The sequence below is a fragment of the Pan troglodytes genome, chromosome 14 (genome assembly GCF_028858775.2).
Source record: "Pan troglodytes isolate AG18354 chromosome 14, NHGRI_mPanTro3-v2.0_pri, whole genome shotgun sequence".
Classification (NCBI taxonomy): Eukaryota; Metazoa; Chordata; class Mammalia; order Primates; family Hominidae; genus Pan; species Pan troglodytes.
Genome location: NC_072412.2, coordinates 105,855,559 through 105,876,337, shown reverse-complemented (window position 1 = coordinate 105,876,337; position 20,779 = coordinate 105,855,559). Strand labels below are relative to the sequence as shown.

Genomic DNA, 20,779 nt, shown 5'->3' with positions numbered 1-20,779 from the left:
CAGCACTTCGGGAGGCTGAGGTGGGCTAATCTTTTGATGCCAGGAGTTTAAGGCCAGCCTGAGCAACATGGCAAAACCCCATCTCTACAAAATACAAAAATTAGCTGGGCATGGTGGCACTCACCTGTAGTCCCGGCTACGTGGGAGGCTGAGTTGGGAGGATCACTTGAGCCTGGGAGGTGGAGGCTGCAGTGAGCCGTGATTGCACCACTGCACTCCAGCCTGGGCAACAGAGTGAGGCCCTGTCTCTGAATGCATGAGTCAGTGAATGATGAATGAATGAATGAAATGCATAAAAGCAGCCGCTTTATAAATGTTTCTTAGGAGACTTACCTTGGTGCTTCCTCCACCACCTTCTGATTTCTTCTCTGAATTGAGCACTCTCTTTCATTAAGCCATAAAGCATTCCCATGTTTATCACCTAGAACCTGAAAGAGCAATACCATTTGAAAAACCATATAACCACACCCACAAAGTAGATGATGGTTAATATTTTCCCCATGCAACATCTCTTGGTTTTTAATACTCAAACCTCATAGTATATACATACCTCTCAAAACATTCTTTTGATTCATGTTAACAAAGGAAAACTATATTTATTACTCCAAAGCTCAATAAAACATTTTTATCAAAAAGATTTGAGGAAAAAGTGTTCATATCACCTTTCAAATACAATGAGTAAAACATCAGAATCAGTTGTACAAATTTTGTGAAGGATGCTGAGTGTTAGTGAAGGGGATAAACACTGGATGTCAATGTTGCTGAGGAGTGCCACCGCAGCTTTATTACAAACATCTGCTTGATGTTAACATTATTAAATGTCTGTTGACTGGGAAATGACATTGTATGCATTTCCACCCAATATGTAATCTGTTATTTATCTATGGATGTCTGTACTGTGGTTTATTTTTGTTCTAGGAAACTGCTAAAGGTCTGGAGTTAATATACAAACATAATAGTTTTTCCCATTTGCAATACTCATTGAACATCTCTAACCAGAAAATCTGAAATCCAAAATGCTCCAAAAGCTGAAATTTTTTGACATGACGCTCAAAGGAAACGGTCGCTGGAGCATTTCGAATTTTCAGATTAGGGATACCCAACCAGCAGGTATAAATGCAAATATTCTAAAACCCAAAAAAATCTGAAATCTGAAACACTTCTGGTCCCAAGCATTTCAGTTAAGAGATACATTCAACCTGTAATGGAAAATAAGCTGAGATTGCCAGATAAAATACAAGATATCCAGCTACACTTAAATTTCAGATAAACAATGAATAATTTTTTTTCTAGCTATGTCCCAAGTACTACATGGAACAGTGATTTTAAAAAATCATTGTTAATCTGAAATTCAAATTTAACATGTATCTTTTTCAGCTAAATCTGGAAACTCAAAAGCAGCTCTTCATTAAAGTTTTTGCCTAGAACATCTGATTTTCAGAAACAGACCAATCTATTTTCAGATTTAAGGTGTTGATGTATATTTCTGAATATACATATTAGGTTTACAGAGGTAAGATCTGTTTTAGAAGCCAAAAGACCAGGCACTAATTTTAGTTCCAAACAGCTATGCAACTTCTCTGGACAAGTCATTCTGTTTCTTCGTGCATTATAAATAGCAGATAATATCAATCTTAATATTTGATATGGCTTCTGAAAAAAATCAAACAAAGATCATGGTTATAATTGGTAAAACGTAAAATAAATAGTTAATATATGACTGTAAAGTTGATTTTTAGGAACAAACCCTTTCTGAAACTCAAGAATGATTCCAAACAATGAAGGAAAACATAATAGCAATAAAATGCCAATAAGTTGGAATTTTCTAAGACTCAAAGGTGGCTGCATGAAGTAAATCTAAAAATATTTGAAATCATTAAAATAACTCTCAACCTCTTTTTAAATTCTAGTTGACAAGAAAGTAAAAGTAGACAGTCTCCAAGAAATAAAGCCAAAATAACCAAGAATTCTCAGAAATATTTCCAACTATAAAATATCAGATTCATATACAGAATCAAGAGTTTGTTCTTCTCTAAATTCTATATAGTCTCCCAGTTCATTTTTTAAAAATTCTGTGCACTTACTAGGCATTCAACAAAAATGATTTGCTGATTATTTATTCCATTAAATAAATGAGGAAGTCATGTAATCAGAAAACATTATAAATAAATACTGCTTTTAAGGGAAGTTAATCCTTAAATGCATCATGAGTTTTTTAAAAATTTTATAGGTTTACACGTACTGAATGTAGAAAAATCTCTAAGCTATACTGCTTCCTGAAAAGGGTTTATTATAATAGACAATGTCACATAATGCAAGCCTGTTGGTATCCCTAGACCCAACCCAGGAAATGCCAGTAGTGCCCTGGTTGAGAAATACTGGTTTATGCCACAAAGAGAGGTGCCACTCACACTACCAGTGCAGTTTCATTGTGGAAAGGACATAGTATATAATGGCTCATGTGAAAAATAATAGGTGACATACACACATATACTTCTTAGACTATGTATGGAGGAATAGCCAAGAAACAGTAACGGTGCCTGCATTTAGGGACAGAAACTAGAGGACTTAGAGTAGAGTAAAAGGGATGCTTACTTTTTATTAATTACCCTTTATCATGTGCAGAAATTACTTAATATAAATAAATAAGTGAAAACTAAAGAAAAGTAAACTAAAAACCCTTCTAAGTATAGATGAGATATGAGAACATCTGTGTGGCCTATTAACTGGGAGGCATTTTCACTTATGTTTAAAAATATCACCCAGGCTGTATGCCATGGCTAAATAAAATAAACTAAAAAGCTGATCTAGGTATGTAATTATTTAACACAAAATAACAAACATTTATTGAGTATTAGTAATGTGAAAGACAATGGTCTGGTTGCTGGGGACAGCAAATGAGTAAGACCTACTCTCTACCCTTAAGGACCTCATGGCCTGTTACGAAATGCAACTAGTTAAAGATAGAACAGCCTACCTAAGTGGTCTTCCAGTAGTGTGAACAAGTGCTAGATGGGGAATACAGTGAAGGACAAAATTAATTCTGCCCCTAGGATCTTACAAGAAGGACAATCTAAATACCTCCCTTAAATTACAGATTTAAATAGCCAACTGTCTACTCAACATCTACACTTAGATATCTAATGGGCATTCCAACCTTGATTTGTCCAACTTTATAACCTGATTTCCTCCCTCAAAAACAAGCACATCTCACAGTCTTTCCTATCTCAGTAAAAGCCCGTTCCATTCTTCTCATTTCTTAGGCCAAAACCCTAAAATCACCTTATTTTTTTTTCTTGTACATAACATCCATCTATTAGAAAATCTGGTCTACCTTCACAAAATATCCAGAATTCTAGCCTGGGAGAGAGAGTAAAATTCTGTCAGAAAGAAGGAGGGAGGGAGGGAGGGAGGGAGGGAGGGACGGACGGACAGAGGGAAGAAAGAAAATTCAACATTGTTAAGATGTCAATTCTCCCCAGAATAATCTCTAGATTCAATACGACCCAAATACAAATCTCCCATCAGATGGGGTGTGTGGGAGTGGAGGTGGAGGTGGAAGTGGGTGGGTGTAGGCGTAGGTGTCCGTAGGGGGAACAGGTTGACAGGTGAAGTCTAAACTTTACACGGAAATTCAAAGAACCTAAAGAGAATGAAAACTATCTGCAGAAAAACAATACATTTAGATCACTTACAGAATCAGGTTTCTAGATTTATTATAAAAGCAAAATAGTTAAGACAATGACTAAGTCTCACTTAATTTGCAACAAAAGGTCACTGCAATAAATGATGCTGGAAAAAGTGGATATCAGAATTTTAAAAATTACTCTGACCCTGCCTCATATCAAACAAACAAAATAATAATAAGTAAAGGAGAGTAACAGACTTAAATATCATACCTAAAACAAAAAAACTCCTAACTAGGGTACACAAAGTAGACTTAAACTTGACTTCACTATAATTCAGAACTTCTGTTCTTTGAAAGACATTATTATCAAAGTGAACAGGCAAGCCGCATGAAGGGAGAAGGATACACTATACATACATCTGACAAAGGACTCATAAACAAAATTGATACAGAACTCGGACACTCCAGTAATTTTTAAAAATCTAATTTGAAAAAGGAAGGCAAGGATGAAAGTTTGAGAAGTCACTTCACAAAATAAGCCATTCAAATGGTCAATAAACTTATAAACAGATGCTTAACATCATTACTCATCCAGGAAATGCAAATTAAACATACCATCGTAAGTCCACTAATATGGTTAAATGTTTTCAAAAATTGAAAATATCACACGTTGGCAGGGGTGGCATCAATGGAAACTCTCATGTATTTCTGGTGGGAGTATACATTAGCACAACCAGAGTACCCACTAAAACTAAAAATAACCTTACTATGTAATCCAACAATACCTCTCCTCAGTCTATCCTAGAGATGTATATATGTTCATAAAAAGACACAGCAATTTATTTCCAATATAAAGAAACTAAAAACCCAAAGATCCATCAACAACAAAATGGATAAACTGCAGGTGAGTCAAATAATGGGAGATCACAGAGCAATTCTTAGAAGCAAAGGACAACAGAGCCTCAGGGAAGAATCTCAAAGATACGACGATGTGTGAAAAAGAAGACGTGACAGAGTACATCACTGGATTTCATTTATGCAATTTAAGAACTAATCTCTGACATCAGATAGGAACAGCAGTTACTTTTGGCGGCCACAGGTAGGGACTGACTAGGAAGAGGTGTGATGGGACATTCTCTATCTAGACCTGGATGGTTGTTACACAATTAGATGTGTGTGTATAGAAATTGTCTTGAATTGCACACTTAAGATTTATGGATTTCACTGTGTATATATATATATATGATATACAGATATCACATATATATGATATACAGATATCACATATGATATAGATACCATATATGATATAAAGATACCATATATATGATATACAGATACCATATATATACGATATACAGATACCATATATATATAATATACAGATACCATATATATGATATACAGATACCGTATATATGATATACAGATATCATATATATGATATCTCAATTTAGAAAATCTTTTTAAAAAGGCAAAAAACAAAGCCTGCTAGCCTCAGAAAGAAACTGTGTTCAATGTTGTAAAACATCCAACTGATTACATAAGTTTGGATATTTTTTCTCACTTTAGAAAATTTGAGGATCTAAATGATGATTTTCCACCCATAAATAATATCTATGAAAGTGACCATTAAACTTAAGGAATAAACTGACAGAATCTAGGACTTTTTATATCATGCCCCTGTCAGAAAATATAAGGTCAGCAAATAACCTTTTATCTGGTTCTCTCTCCACACCAAATTAAGATTTAAAAAAAATACTTAAAATTCATTCTTTCTAATTTGACATTTGTTTTTATCAATTTTAGCTATTATATATCAATTCACAGTCATAATGTATAAAATTAGCATGAAGGCATTTTAAATAGGCAAATGAAAACTTCAACAGACTTGTCTTCTTCCCCGTTTTATTTTAGAAAACCCATTTTGTTTTGCCAAAATCTATGCCCCTACGTAACCACTTTAAGGATGAATATCTTAAACTGAATAGAAGAAATGATTTACAGATCTCTACACAACAAGCTCCTAGCAGAACACCTGTCACAGCAAGCTACACGGACATTTGGTAAACTGAAGTAGCACAGAAGTCCAGGTCAGGCACTTTTCTTTTTTAAAAAATGCCCTATAATGGTCCAGTCTTGGAAGGAGATTAGCCTGGTCGGCTATCTTGGGAATGCTTTTTTTGGAGGTAGATTTTTGTATCATTCCCAATCCCAACCAACATCCTAGCACTTTAACGGAAAGTACAACAGATTCTAAAGGCACAACTCACAATCATTCTAAATGGAAGAAAAGATAATTCCAATAGGATTAAATGATATTATTTTAAAATAATAATGAAAAAGCATCTTAAATGTACCAACCTGGATTTCTATATGACGAGGATTATCAATAAATTTTTCTATTAGTAGTCTATCATCGCCAAAACTAGAAGCAGCTTCTTGAGATGACAATCTAAAACCATCCCTGTGAAAAAAAGAAGGAAGGAGGAGGAGGGGGGGAGGGGGAGGGGGAGGGGAAGGGGAAGAAGGAGAAGAAGAGTCAGACTAACAAAACAAATAGAGCTATCATTATAAAAGAAAACACAATCGATTAAATATTTATTTTGGCTTATTCTGAAAAAAGCAAAAACCTTTACTCAATATACAAATAACTAAGTTAATTTTGGTTGACCTGCGACTTTTCCACTCACTAACTCTGTGACCATGGATGAGTTATTTAACTTCTCAGATCCTAGATTTTCCATTGAAACAGGAATGCCGATACTTTACCAACTGCTAAGTATCATTTTTTTTTTTTTTTTTGAGACAGAGTCTCACTCTGTCGCCCAGGCTGGAGTGCAGTGGCGGGATCTCAGCTCACTGCAACCTCTGCCTGCCGGGTTTCAAGTGAATCTTCCACCTCAGCCTCCCGAGTAGCTGGGAATACAGGTGTGTGCCACCACGCCCGGCTAATTTTTATATTTTTGGTAGAGACAGGGTTTCAACATGTTGGCCAGGATGGTCTTGAACTCCTGACCTCAGGTGATCCACCTGCCTCAGCCTCCCAAAGTGCTGGGATTACAGGTGTGAGCCACAGTGCCCAGCCTAAATATGATATTTTAATAAACCATACAGAGCAAGTAAAATTAATTCCATTTCTTCAACCATAATATACCTTAATTCCACTAGCAAAAATATAAAAAAAACATCTGTTTGATTCAGAAGTCAGAAGATGCAAAGAAAAATGTAAAGCGTCTAGTCACCTGCATGACTGGAGTGGAACTACAGCAAATACACTCATTGAGACTGAACATCCAACAGGAAGATTCTTAAGAACACTGCTTAATATTTTAAATCCACATCTTGAAATGCAGTTGCCTCCCACATACACCCACACAGATCATTACAATTTTATCTTCTATAAAATTGATCAAAAGTAGTAATTATAAAAGTATAGTTTTTTAAAATAAAAATATGGACCTAATTATTGCTTTATATATTTTGTTTACAAACTAATTTAAATCATTACTATTAAAATATGCCTATTATTCAAATATTTAGGGCTCATTTGACCAATCTTTTCAAAACGCAAACTTGGATGGGCACAGTGGCTTCCCTGAGGTCAGAAGTTCGAGACCAGCCTGGCCAACATGATGAAATCCCATCAGTACTAAAAATACAAAAATTAGCTGGTTGTGGTGGCCCATGCCTGTAGTCCCAGCTACTCAGGAGACTGAAGCAGGAGAACCGCTTGAACCTGGGAAGCAGAGGCTACGGTGGGCAGAAATTATGTCACTGCACTCCAGCCTGGGTGAGAGTGAGACTCCATCTCAAAAAAAAAAGAAAAGAAAAAACAATAAAAAAAAAAACCCAAACTTGCTTGCCTAAAAGTAATTGAGCATATATTGCCTTCTATCCATTGATATAATCAGCATATAAAATTTAATTCCTTTACATTTAATAAAGTTTCTTAATCTGAAGATTAAATACCTGTATTTAATGTACAACATTAAAGCCAATTCTTCCGATCCTTTAAGAGGCAAATGGTCCATCTACTAATATTACAAATAACTATCCAATTTGCTTATTTTTGTGCTTTAATTCCTCTTATATTTAATAAAGTTTCTTAATCTGAAGACTAAATGTCTGTATTTAATGTACAATACTGAAACCAAATTCTTCCAGTCCTTTAAGTTGCAAATGGTCCATCTAGTAATATAAAAAACAACTATCTGATTTGCTTGTTTTGTGTTTTCTTTAATGATGTCAGCCCTATTGCTCTATTTGTTTTGTTAGTCTGACCGTTCTTCCTTTTTTTTTTTTTAAAGGATGGTTTTTCATCTCAAAAGCTGCTTCTAGTTTTGGCGATGACAGACTACTAACAGAAAAATTTAATGATAATCCTTGCCATATAGTGATCCAGGTTGGTACACTTAAGATGCATTTTAATTATTACAACTTTAAAATAATATCACTTAATCCTACAGTCCACCAGTAATATTGGAAACAACTAATTTGTGGCCAAGTGCGGTGGCTCACACCTGTAATCCAAGCACTTTGGGAGGCTGAGGCGGGTGGACTGCCTGAGCTCAGGAGTTAGAGACCAGCCTGGGCAACACGGTGAAACCCCGTCTCTACTAAAATACAAAAAATTAGCCAGGCGTGGCAGTGTGCGCCTGTAGTCCCAGCTACTTGGGAGGCTGAGGCAGGAGAATCGCTTGAACCCAAAAGGCAGAGGTTGCAGTGAGCCGAGATCACACCACTGCACTCCAGCCTGGGCAACAGAGCGAGACTCCATCTCAAAAAAAAACAAACACACACACACACACACACAACTAATTTGCTTGTTTTTGTACAACACTGCAGGTAAAACTGACTAGAAGACAAATTTCAAAACATTGCAAAAAACTCATTTCTCAGAGGTATCAGAGAAAAGGTATTAGGTTTTCTCAGTCCTCCATTACATTGTTGATTTAGGGGAATAAAGTCCTCCATTACATTGCTGATTTAGGGGAATCTTAGGAGGCTGCAAACTTCAAAGAAACTGGAAGCAAAATGAATTAGTTTTCAATACCATATAATCAACTTTTTATTAGATTGGATATAATAACAGAAAGAAAAAATACAGCACTTTACAGTTTGCCTCCACTATAATGATTGAGAGCTTTCATTTTGCATTTAAACCCAGAACACCACAAGTAAAAAGTCAAAGTCACCAAAATAAAATAAGCAGCAAGTTTGAAAGCATCGCCAACAACCTATTTTAGAACTCACGGGAAACTCTATTATTAATATCATTGGTGACATTCAATTATACATTCATTCAATAAGTATTTACTGAACTTTGTGCCTGGATATATTTTAGATGCTAGGAATACAAAAATAAAACAGAAATTGCACTCACAATGCCAAAAGTCTTAGTGGGGATATTCAAAAATATAGACACAATCAGTTTCCCAGTCATGCCATACACTTCATTTAAACTTGAATAGGGAAAAGAAAGCCAGAGATTACTATGAAAATATCTAACCTTCAACAATCTTCATAATTCTCACCCAAATTTACTATATAATAATTAAAGGTTGGGCGCAGTGGTGCACGCCTGTAATCCCAGCACTTTGGGAGGCCAAGGCAGGCAGATCATGAGGTCAAGAGATCGAGACCATCCTGGCCAACATGGTGAAACCCCATCTCTACTAAAAATACAAAAATTAGCTGGGTGTGGTGGCGTGCACCTGTAGTCCCACCTACTCAGGAGGCTGAGGCAGGAGAATCACTTGAACCCAGGAGGCGGATATTGCAGTGAGCCAAGATCGTGCTACTTCACTCCAGCCTGGGCGACAGAGAGAGACTCTGTCTCAAAAAAAAAAAATTACATTTTTTAAAAAAATCTTTCAGATGTCCTACAGATTCCAAGACAAGTCATAGATGCTACTTCCCCCCAAAAAACATAGGAAACATGTTACAAGAAAAAGACACCCCTTAGGATAAAGGAATAAAGCAATTAAGCTACCAAATTTTCCTTTGTAACTGAAAAATGAAATCTTTGTGGATTATGTAAAAACCAATTACTTCCTCGAGAGGGAGAGAGGAAAAGAAGCGGTGGATAAGTTGTGGCATGGTGTTCACGGTTAGTGGCTCCAAAAGACAAGCATAGGCATGTTTGCAGTACTGTTCTTTCCCTTTTTAGGTAGTTTTGACTTTCCCAAATAAATAAGGGATATAGAGCAACTTTTTAAAATGAGGAGCTTGTACTATTAAATCTAATAGGCACGCCTGTGTTGATCTCAACAAGTTTTCTGAGATGGTTTATTTATCAAGCTGAAGAGAGTAATATTTTAAGTAGAAAATTATTCATGTATTTTTATTAATTTTATAAACATATTTTGAATCAATGTGCTATTTACTTGCCAAGAAAGGGCTAAATTATTTACAAAATGATGCCTAATATATGAATGGATATAGTGATTTCTCAAAATATTAAGCTGTAAATTAAAATTTATAAATCAACAGCAGCACAGCAAACCTCACTTCCAAGAAACTATAAAGAGTAATCCGCACCATAAAAGAGTAAGTTACTAACAGTAGCCCTGGAGAAATGACTGATAAGAAACCTGAGATCCTAAGATGAATAATGAAAAATAAGTGCTAAGCGTTCAGTAAAACTGCTATGTAAGTACTGTGCAAAACAGAAAAACAATGAGAAAAAAATTGAAGTCCACAAAATACACATCTCTTGCAAAACCATTAAGTTGTATTCGACTTCTTTATGATACCATTCTTTCCCACAAAACGGGCTGTGGCAGATTGTCTTTTCCAAAGATGGCCACAACAGTATCTCCCATTCCACGTGCTCTTCTAAGAATCTTGCCCACTCTCTCATGAAGAAGTGACGACTCAGTCCCCTCCCCTTGAATTTGAGCAGAAGCTGTGTTCACTGGAGGGAAACCTGTGTAACTTCTGAGATTGGGCCATAAAAAGTATTCTAAATTATAATAAGAGTGCATTCCATATAAAGGACACAGTAATTTCAAACTCAAGGAAAAAGAATATATTTCACACTCTAAAATTATCAAAGTAATTCACTACTTTTATGCACTAGCAAAGGAAAGCAACTACATATTGAGGTAATACATTAAGTCTCAATGAAATTATAACTGCTTTTAAATATAGTTGATTTAAATCTTTAGATGACATTTAGAATTATATAGCCAAATGTTAGTAATTTATGCCCAGAAAATAGAATCCTGACTGTAATTTTTTAAAATATACGGTAAAAACAAAAAGAAAATCCTTTGTTTATGTTTAAAACAGTAAAACCCTTTCTATAATAAGACAATCATCATCAAAATATAAATAAGGAAGGTTTCCACATAATTTCAATCTTTTTCCCATTCAAAAGTGTAAAAATTAGATGGTTACTGTAATTACTCCATTATGCTTTTGGTATCTGTTTACCTGTCAGTTTAATAAAACTCTGGTAACTGCAATTTTCATCAAAAGTATATTTTGGACAGCCTCTCACCTGGTCTCTTCATCATCCCAAGCGATGCGCATGCCTTTCCCACCACCACCTGCTGAGGCCTTGATCATGACAGGGTAGCCTAACAGCAGGGAAGAATTAGACAGAAGTTCATACTTTGATCATTGGGATGTATGAACATGACAACTGACCACATGTTCAATAACGCAGAAAACAATAATTAATTTATTTAAAAGTTCCTTTCTTTAGAGTCAGGAAAATAACACCAGGAAAGTAACACCAGTGTAATGATGTATTTAAAAAATGAGAGTGTGACCATTTTAAAAGAAAAAAGGGTACTTGTACCAATAAACATAACACTTGCCCCAGTAATAAAAGCTAAGAAAACATACATAAATTAACAGTGGATTCCAAAAACAGAAGTACAGTATTAAGTAATCAAAGATATAAGAAACAACTTATAATAGCACCAGGAAACATCTCCAAAACTGAGGTTTGCATGCATAACAAATTCCCTTTTTTCAAAAATGGTGATTTTCAGGTACTTAAGGTATTTTCATCTGAAGAGTCACAGAGAACCCCTACAGCTTTTATTAGCAAGAAGTGACATGATGGTATTGGGGAAAATCCAAACATGGCTACGATGCTATGGGCTGGAGCAGAAGCTCCAGGGCTCACTGGTATCAATGGAGAAGCTATTCCACTGTTCCGTACATTAACAGGATGTTATGAAAATACAAAGTAAGGTCAAAACAAAGCACACTTCCAGCTAAAGTTTTAAACTCATAAAATTGTCATCAGTTACATGATTAAGTATTTAGCTATTATACAGTAAAGCTTCTGACAGCAAGAGTCATTTACAACGATTTATCAAGAAAAGTGTACAAGTCCCCTTCTTTAGATGTTTTCTAAAAACAAGGTAGAGATACTCCTATGTTTGGGACCATTTGTTTATGATCTTTTCTGAAGAAAAAAGAGCTCAGTGGGCCCTTACAGGATCCTTCCTGGCCTGTGATGCTCTACTGGCACTCAACTCAAGCTATAGGATCCTTAGAGGAAAAGGGAAGAGAAGGCCAAATGTCACAGACCTTTTGAACCCCAAACCACAAAACATCACTCTTTAACTTCAACTTAGTTAAAATGGCACCTGCTTCCTAAGCGTTTTATAATTAATTCAATTAAAATTTTTTTTCTGTTCATGATGTTTATATGGGCTGGTATTTTTGAAACAATGCTCAGTGCACTGAGAAGACAGATAAAGAACATGCTCTTACACTGGGAGCCTTCAAATCCAAGAAGAGAAAAGCAAAGGACCCAAATAGTTCTATCACTGGCAATTCAAAACAGAAAGGATCACAGGGAGGTAGAGAGAAAAATAATTAAGAAAAGTATATTATCAGAAGGGCCATTTAGGCTGGGCACAGTGGCTCATGTCTGTAATCCCAGCACTTTGGGAGGCTGAGGTGGGCGAATTACTAGGTCAGGAGATTAAGACCATCCTGGCCAACATGGTGAAACTCCGTCTCTACTAAAAATACAAAACTTAGCTGGGTGTGGTGGTGTGCGTCTGTAGTCCCAGCTACTCAGAGGCTGAGGCAAGAGAATCGCTTGAACCTGGGAGGCGGAGATTGCAGTGAGCCAAGATTACGCCACTGCACTCCAGCCTGGCGACAGAGCAAGACTCCGTTTCCAAAGAAGAAAAAAAAGAAAGGGCTATTTAAATGATGCTATGAAGAATGAGCAGGACTTGAACATTTCAGGCAGGAATAGTGGGGAAAACAGAGGTGGAGATTATAGGACAAGTTTAAGGAATGACTGAAACAATTCAGTTGAAGTACAGAGTTATCTGCAGGATGGTAGGGGAAAACACAATAGAAAACATAGATGGGGACAAAGCATAGAAGATTGTGCATGCTTTGATTCTTGATTCTGCAAGAGATTATGCACCAGTTTTAATCCTGCATGAGAATGGCAAGAATGGTATTTGTCTCATTCACAATAACAAGCATAAAATAATCAGAATGAAATCAGTAGAGAAGAATTAGCCGTTTTACTGGAGTGAAAAAGCGCAATCTAAAAATTTGAAACTGGTATACCTGCAAAACCCTGTTTACAACAACTTAATAGATCCTTACCCCCATCCTCTCAAAAAAATATTTTATCAATGCATCATCACAAACCATTTATCCATGTAACAAGAAGCCACAAGAGCTGAGAGAGAGCCCACATCTCCACTACATTCAGTTCCCTCTGACGATTAGGAAATTTGCAGTTTTTCTGGTTCCAGTACTAATCTCATTTTAGTCATTTACTAAGGACCCTGGACTATACAGTGATTTGTGAATTTCAAAATATGACATGGAAATCATTCTTGCTCACAAGGAACAAGCTGGAGAAACAAGATACATAAAACAATTTATCAACAAAAAATTATCAGATGCTCAGAAGAGGCGGGAAGTCATTAGAGAATAGGACAATATATAATAAGGCATTGTGGTCTCCCAGTGCTGCTGGCATCACAGCATTAGACCTGTGAATACATGTAACCCAGGAAGGCAAGATTCCCTGACCAAAATCTCACAAGCCAAACAGAAAAATGTTGGGAGGAAGGAAGAAACTGATGCAAGTTAGACTAGCTTTTTTGGTTTTGGTCTCGCTCTGTCACCCAGGCTAGAGTGCAGAGTGTGATCTTGGCTCACTGCAGCCTTGACCTCTTAGACTCAAGCAATCCTCCCACCTCAGCCTCCTCAGTAACTGGGACAACAGGTGCACCCCAACACACCCAGCTAATTTTCTTTTTTTTTTTTTTTAAAGATGGGGGTCTCATTATATTGCCCACATTGGTCTGGAACTCCTGGCCTTAAGCAATCCTCCCGCTTTGGCCTCCCAAAGTGCTGGGATTACAGGCATAAGCCACTGAACCTGGCTGATACTAACTCTTAATTTAACCATTGAGCTATATTCTGAAATAATGTAACAGTAAGGTTTTCTACTCAACTTCTTATGCCAAATCGATTTCAGGCAGTACATATGCTGTCACCACACCATGGAGAAACAATACTTAGAAATCTGAAGAGGAGGGAAAAGAATAATCCACACAGATAATGTTAAATAATATCCAACAGTTCAGTCCCTCATCCCTACTTTCTTGTGTCCCTGCCACTCTAATTAAGATAAGTAAACGGAAAGTGGAAGGAAAAAAATATTTAGTCAAAAGTTGGCATTCCTGGAAAAATCAGAAATGATCAAGTTGATGGTACTTGTTACCCCTCACCTCATCTGGACATGAAATTTCCACTAATGTTCTCTCACATTTTCTCATCCGCTGGAGCACTTACTTCTGTGCTTGGCTCTTGTCTATACTGTATTTGTTTAATTTTGTATTCTTCAGCTGACATATGTTTGAAACAGAATGATAAGCGTTGGCTCTGTGTCCCCACCCAAATCTCATCTTGAAATATAATAATCCCCATGTGCTGTGGGAGGGACCTGGCGGGAGGTAACTGAATCATGAGGGCGGTTTTCCCCACACTGTCCTCGTGATAGTGAGTGAGTTCTCATGAGATCTGATGGTTTCGTAAGTGTCTGGTATTTCCCCTGCTGGCACTCATTCTCTTCTTGCCTGGTGCCATGTTAAGACATGACTTTGCTCTTAATTCACCGTCCACCATGATCGTGAGGCCTCCCCAGCCATGTGGAACTGTGAGCCCATTAAACCTCTTTTTCTTTATACACTACCCAGTCTCAGGTATGTATTTATTAGCAGTGTGAGAATGGACTAATACACAGAGCATAACAAAATACAAATTCTACTCGTAAAAGGAGGTGAAAGTCCTAGTAGAAGAGACTGCTTTAAAAAAAAAAAAAAATCAGGCTCTAGTGCCCTTCCCAAGTTTTTCCTCACCTTCCAGGTCCTCTCATGGGATGCTTACTGCCACTACCTTACCTCACCCCAGACACAGAAGTGACTCCCCTACTGACACTGCACCTGCAACACAGAGACAGTCTCCACTCCTTATTCTCTTCTGCACAATAAAAGAGGCACTAATGCTTCCGAAAAGAAATCTACTAATACTATATGACAAAATATACGAAGAAAATACAGAAACTTAGGTTAGCAAAGTACTACAAAGTTTCCATTGCTACTTTTCTGGACTCAGTTTTCAAGGGCAGGTTTAAGTGCAGGACACGACATCTTCTCTGGGTCCCTCACCTCCCAGCTACCAGTGCGTCTTACTTTCTACCACAAAGCAAGCAGCCTTCTTTCTAACTCTACTATCAAATTTGTATTCATCAGTTTAAAAAATGTTTACTGAATATACACTATAAGCCTTATCTGGCTCTCTGCAGGCTACAAAGGCCAACGATTCAGAAAACTCCCTGCTGTCTAGCAGACAATGATATACAAACATACATGCCTCTAAATATATGTGTGAGTCGGGTGGAGTGGCTCACACCTCTAATCCCGGCTACTTGGGAGGCTGAGCTGGGGGGACAGCTTGGGCCCAGGAGGTCAAGGCTGCAGTATTTCTTTATGTATATACATATATTAATATAAATAAATAAGTGCATGTATGTCTTATACACAATGTAAGATAGTGATGACTGCTATAACACGGAGGGAATAAATGTAACTGAGAGTGATAGGGTTACTGCTCCTTGAAAATGCTTCTCTGAGAAAACTAGTATTTAAACTGAGAACCTAATGACAAGATAGAGCGAGCACTCTGAAAATCAATGAGGGGGGATGAGTCTATACAGAAGGAACAAGTTGGAAGGTGTGATACAGGAAAGGGAAGTACCTAATACAGCATTTTAAAAGATCACTTTGGCTGCTGTGCAATGAATGAATGGTGAAAGGGCAAAGGTAGAAACAAGGAGCTGATGAGGAAGCCTTTGCAGCAGTCCAGCTAGCAACAGAGATAGAGAGAAAGACAAAGACCAGAGTTAGCGACAGTTTGGATGTGGAAGATAAGGGGATGAATGAAGGAAGATTCTAGGAGCTTAGGAGATTTTCCATTTAGTTATGGATTCCAAGTTAAAAAGAATTATCTTTTTTGACCAACTGATAATGTCACATTTACCTACTCAAGACACAATAAATAACCTTACTTTTCAAGCAAAATCCAAGCCACACATGGTAGCACAACCTGGTAACTTAAAAGCTGATAAAATGACACCCTATTGATGCAACAGTGGTACGCTGTATAATAAAGAATCTTCGGTGGTTTTCTCACCTACAATTTCTTGAATTAAAATTTCATAGAATATACTAATGGGAAAGGAAAAATAAAAAGAAGTGAAAAGAAAAGTATTTCTTAGAAAATGTCTTATTCCTAATACAGCGGTACTAATCAGAAATCTCTCATGAATCAAGGAGATGTGATGGGGAGTGGGGATCTTCTTTAAATAACCAATTGCAAAACACCTATAATTAACTGCAAGGCCTTTGTTTCCTCAAGGAAAGGTCCAAGGTAAAAAGAAAACAAAAGATATTTCAGGAAGTTGAACAGTCCTCTAGATGGATAGAATAGGCCCTGATATGGGTAATAGGACCTCAGAAGAGAAAAGACACCCCACTCCGAGAAAGACCTAGGACAGAAAGGAAGGAAATCCCCAGATGAAAGTTGCTCATGAGAATTACATAGATAGTACGCATTGCTTTGTTTCGTTTCTTTGTGCTCCTCTAATGTAAAGTAGTTCACTTGCCTTTTGAACCCCCTCAGCCTCCCCAGAAGGGAAAGTGTGGGTTTGTGTTTGTTGTTTTGAGCTGATGGCGGGGGGAGTTCTTCATGACCATGATATTTTTGAAGAATCCAGGGTGGTTGTTTGATAGAATATTCCACAATTTGAATATACCTGATTATTCACTCATTAAATTCAAGATGTTTAAGAAATCTTAAATACAACATAGTTGATATTGTATCCTCGAGTTCTTCCATCGCATCAAAAGTAAAATAAAAAGTCAATTTATCCCAAACTGATAAAGCTTGATTACTTAAGATGGCATCCATTAAATTTCCTCACAGAAAGTATGCCATTTTTTCTTAGCAAATAATCTGTAGATTGATACTTTGAAACTGTGATGATCCTATATCCAAACAATTTTCACCCATTATTAAAAATGAACTTTAATGATTCTTGCTTTAGTCAATATCTACATTGTTCACTGCACAATGATTAAAAAAACATAAAGACAAAGATCTTTGCCTGTCTTCTTTGTTGTTTCTGCAGTGGCTGAAACTGCCTAAAGAATAACATGCAAAGTAAGAGTTACTAAGTAAATCTATTAGTTAATCTGAGCAGCTGTAAGTCATTATTTTTACTGCTGTAATCTATGTCACCTACAAACATACTGCAGCATTATCCATTCCACTGTGAATGAACATTCAGACTGTAACCTGTTCTATTTATATAACAATGGTCCTTTGAATATTTTTGTACTTGTTGTCTGGAACTGTGTATATGAGCTTCCTGGATCTATGTGTAAGAGCACAACTGCTGGATAGTATGAAACTCTTATAAATTCTTTATTTAAAAAGATCAAATCTATTCACTTTTCTTTATCTCAGTTATCAAAATACTTAATCATAATACTTACACAAACTACCAGCAGTCCAGGACTCTTGTACTGGCCTACTAGCAGAACTCCCCACTACTACAGTTGCCCCCATCCAAGCCACATAGTGGTCAGTGAAATTTTCTTAAGGTATATATACTATTGTATCTCTCTCCTGCCTACATCTTTCATGGGTTTACATTATACTACGAAAAAAACATAGACGTATAATGAAATAGAAATTATGAACCAAAGGACAGGAAGTGTGACGGGTAGAGAGACAGCATAATACAAGCTTGTTTAATCAGAACATGAGAAAGGACTATGCTAGACTTGCCCTAAGAAAACTTTTTTAAAGCCTAAAAGGCCTTAACCTAAACAAAATTAATGTACCTGCCAGACTAAACATCTATACCTTTTAAATAAAGGTAACAAAATCCAAACACACAATGTAACATTTACAATGTCTAGAATCCAATCAACAATTAAGAGATAGGTAAAGACGCAAAATGTGATTCATATCAGAAGGAAAATAGCTGACAGAAAGAAACCCAGAAATGAAGACTCTTAAAACAGTTGTTACAAATACTATTATAAGTTACAGCTATTACAAACAGGTAAAATGATTTGGAGAAAAAAATAAACATGATGAGATAAACAAGAAAAAAACAAACATTTTAAAATTAAGTTTTTAGATATTAAAATGACTAAAAAATCCAATAATATATAAAAAGAATTATATACCATGACCAAATGGGATTTAATCCTGGTATGCAAAGCTGATTCAACATCCAAAAATCAATTAATGTAATCCATCACATTAACAGGCTAAAGAAGAAAAATCCTATGATCATATAAATAGATGCAGAAAAAGCATTTAACAAAAATCAACAATCACTGAGTTTGGCAAACTAGGAATAAAGAGAAATTTCTTGTACTTGATAAAGAATATACACAAAAAGCCTACAGTTAACATTACACTTAATGACAAGAAACTGGGTGCCTTCTCCCAAAAATCAGGAAAAATAAAAGAATGTCCCCTCTTACAACTCTTATTCAACATCTGACTGCAGATTCCAGCTTATGAAGTATGTTAAGAAAAGGAAATAAAGAGTAAACAGACTGGAAAGGAATAAATAGAACTGTCTTCACTAGTGGATAAGATGACTGTCTATGAAGGAATTCCAAAACAATCAGCAATAACAACAAAATTCTTGGAACTAATAAGCAATTATAGTAAGGTTACAGAATACAAATTAATATACAAAAGATTATCACATTCCTATATACCAGCAGTGAACAACTGGAATTTGAAATTAAAATAATGCCATTTACATTAGCACTAAAGAAATAAAATAGGCATGAATCTTAAAATACATACAGTGTATCTATGAGGAAAACTACAAAACTCCGACGAAAGAAATGGATGAAAATCTAAATGTAGAGATAATCAATGTACATGGATAGGAAGATTCAATATTGTTAAGATATCAATCCTCCTCAACGTGATCTATAGGTTGAACACAATTAAAATCAAAGTCCTAGCAATTTATTTTGTAGATATCAACAAACTGATTCTAAAGTTTATATGGAAAGGAAAAGACCCAGAATAGGCATCACAATATTGAAGAAAAAGAACAAATTCAAAAGACTAACAATATCCAACTTCAAGACTTACTATAAAGCTACAGACATCAAGACAGTATGGTATTGTCTAAGACAGACAAATTACTCAAGAGCCCAGAAGTAGACCCACACAAATACAGTCAACTGAACTATGACAAAGAAGCAATGGCAATTAAATGCAGATAGTCTTTCCAAACAAAGGGTACTGGAATAACTGGATATTCATTATGCAAGAAAATTAATCTTGCCACAATCCTTATACCTTTCACAAAAATTAACTCAAAATGGATCTCAGACCTAAATATACATTGCAGAACTATAAAATTTCTAGAGAAAAAATAGAAGAACATCTAGGTGACTTTGGTTTAGCGATGAGTTTTTACATATAACACCAAAAGCACAAACCATTAAAAATTGGCACATTTAACTTCATTAAAATAAAAATTTCTGCAGCCCAAATAACATTCTTAAAAGAATAAAGACACAGCCGGGCATGGTGGCTGATGCCTGTAATCCCAGCACTTTGGGAGGCCGAGGTGGGCAGATCACCTGAGGTCAGGGGTTCAAGACCAGCCTGGCCAACATGGCAAAACCCCATCTCTACTACAAGTACAAAAAAAAAAAAAAAAAAAATTAGCCAGGCGTGGTGGCGGGTGCCTATAATCCCAGCTACTCACGAGGCTGAGGCAGGAGGATCACTTGAACCCGGGAGGCGGAGGTTGCAGTGAGCCAAGCTCGCGCCACTGCACTCCAGCCTGGGCAACAAGAGTGAGACTCCATCTCAAAAAAAAAGAATAAAGACATAAGTTCGAGACTGGGAGAAAATATTTACAAAACCCATACCTAAGAAAGAACTTGTATCCAAAATACACAGAGCTCTTAAAACTCAACCAGAAAACAAACCACCCAATTGAAAAATTAACAAAAGATTTGAAGAGACATCTCAATAAAAAAGAAACACAGATAGCAAATAATAGCATGAAAAGATGCTCAATATTATATGTCATGAGGGAACTGCAAACTGAAACTATGAGATACTACTATGTGCCTATTAGAATGGCTAAAATCCAAAACACTGACAACACTAAATGTTGCCAAAGATGAAGGACACCTGAAGGAATGTCTCCAAGTTGGAATTTCTATAGCAAGCACTGAAACAATAGAAATAGAGTATAAAATTTCCAACATAGTGGAGGGAGGAATGGGAAGGGGACATAAAATAAGAACAAGAGACATTTTTTTTAAAGTCATCATCAAAAAGAAGCCAAGAAAGAAAACAGAATCCAAAGAATGGAACAAACAAAACCCCCAAAAAGTAGATTATATAAATAAACCAAAATATAATTTTAAATACAATAAATATAAATGGACTAAACTCTCCAGCTAAAAGACAAGCTCCAGCAGGCTGAATAGAAAAACAATAAAATAAAAATCCAGTCCAAATTTAGATGTGCACTTACAAGAGACACACCTAAAACAACAGTTCACTGGCAGATGAAAA

General features: G+C 36.2%; 1 protein-coding gene across 3 annotated transcripts in view; it reads right to left on the bottom strand.

Moving 5' to 3' along the window:
* The window catches only part of PCCA (propionyl-CoA carboxylase subunit alpha), a 446,563-nt gene that overhangs the window by 266,404 nt on the left and 159,380 nt on the right, over nucleotides 1–20,779 (bottom strand). For all 3 annotated transcript variants that reach the window (XM_001149000.7, XM_063792625.1, XM_063792626.1), the window contains exons 9-11: nucleotides 11,136–11,214; nucleotides 5,993–6,095; nucleotides 334–428 (exon numbers count right to left, since the gene is read on the bottom strand). In XM_001149000.7, the coding sequence (XP_001149000.5) occupies nucleotides 334–428; nucleotides 5,993–6,095; nucleotides 11,136–11,214 (277 nt within the window). The remainder of the gene's footprint in view (nucleotides 1–333; nucleotides 429–5,992; nucleotides 6,096–11,135; nucleotides 11,215–20,779) is intronic.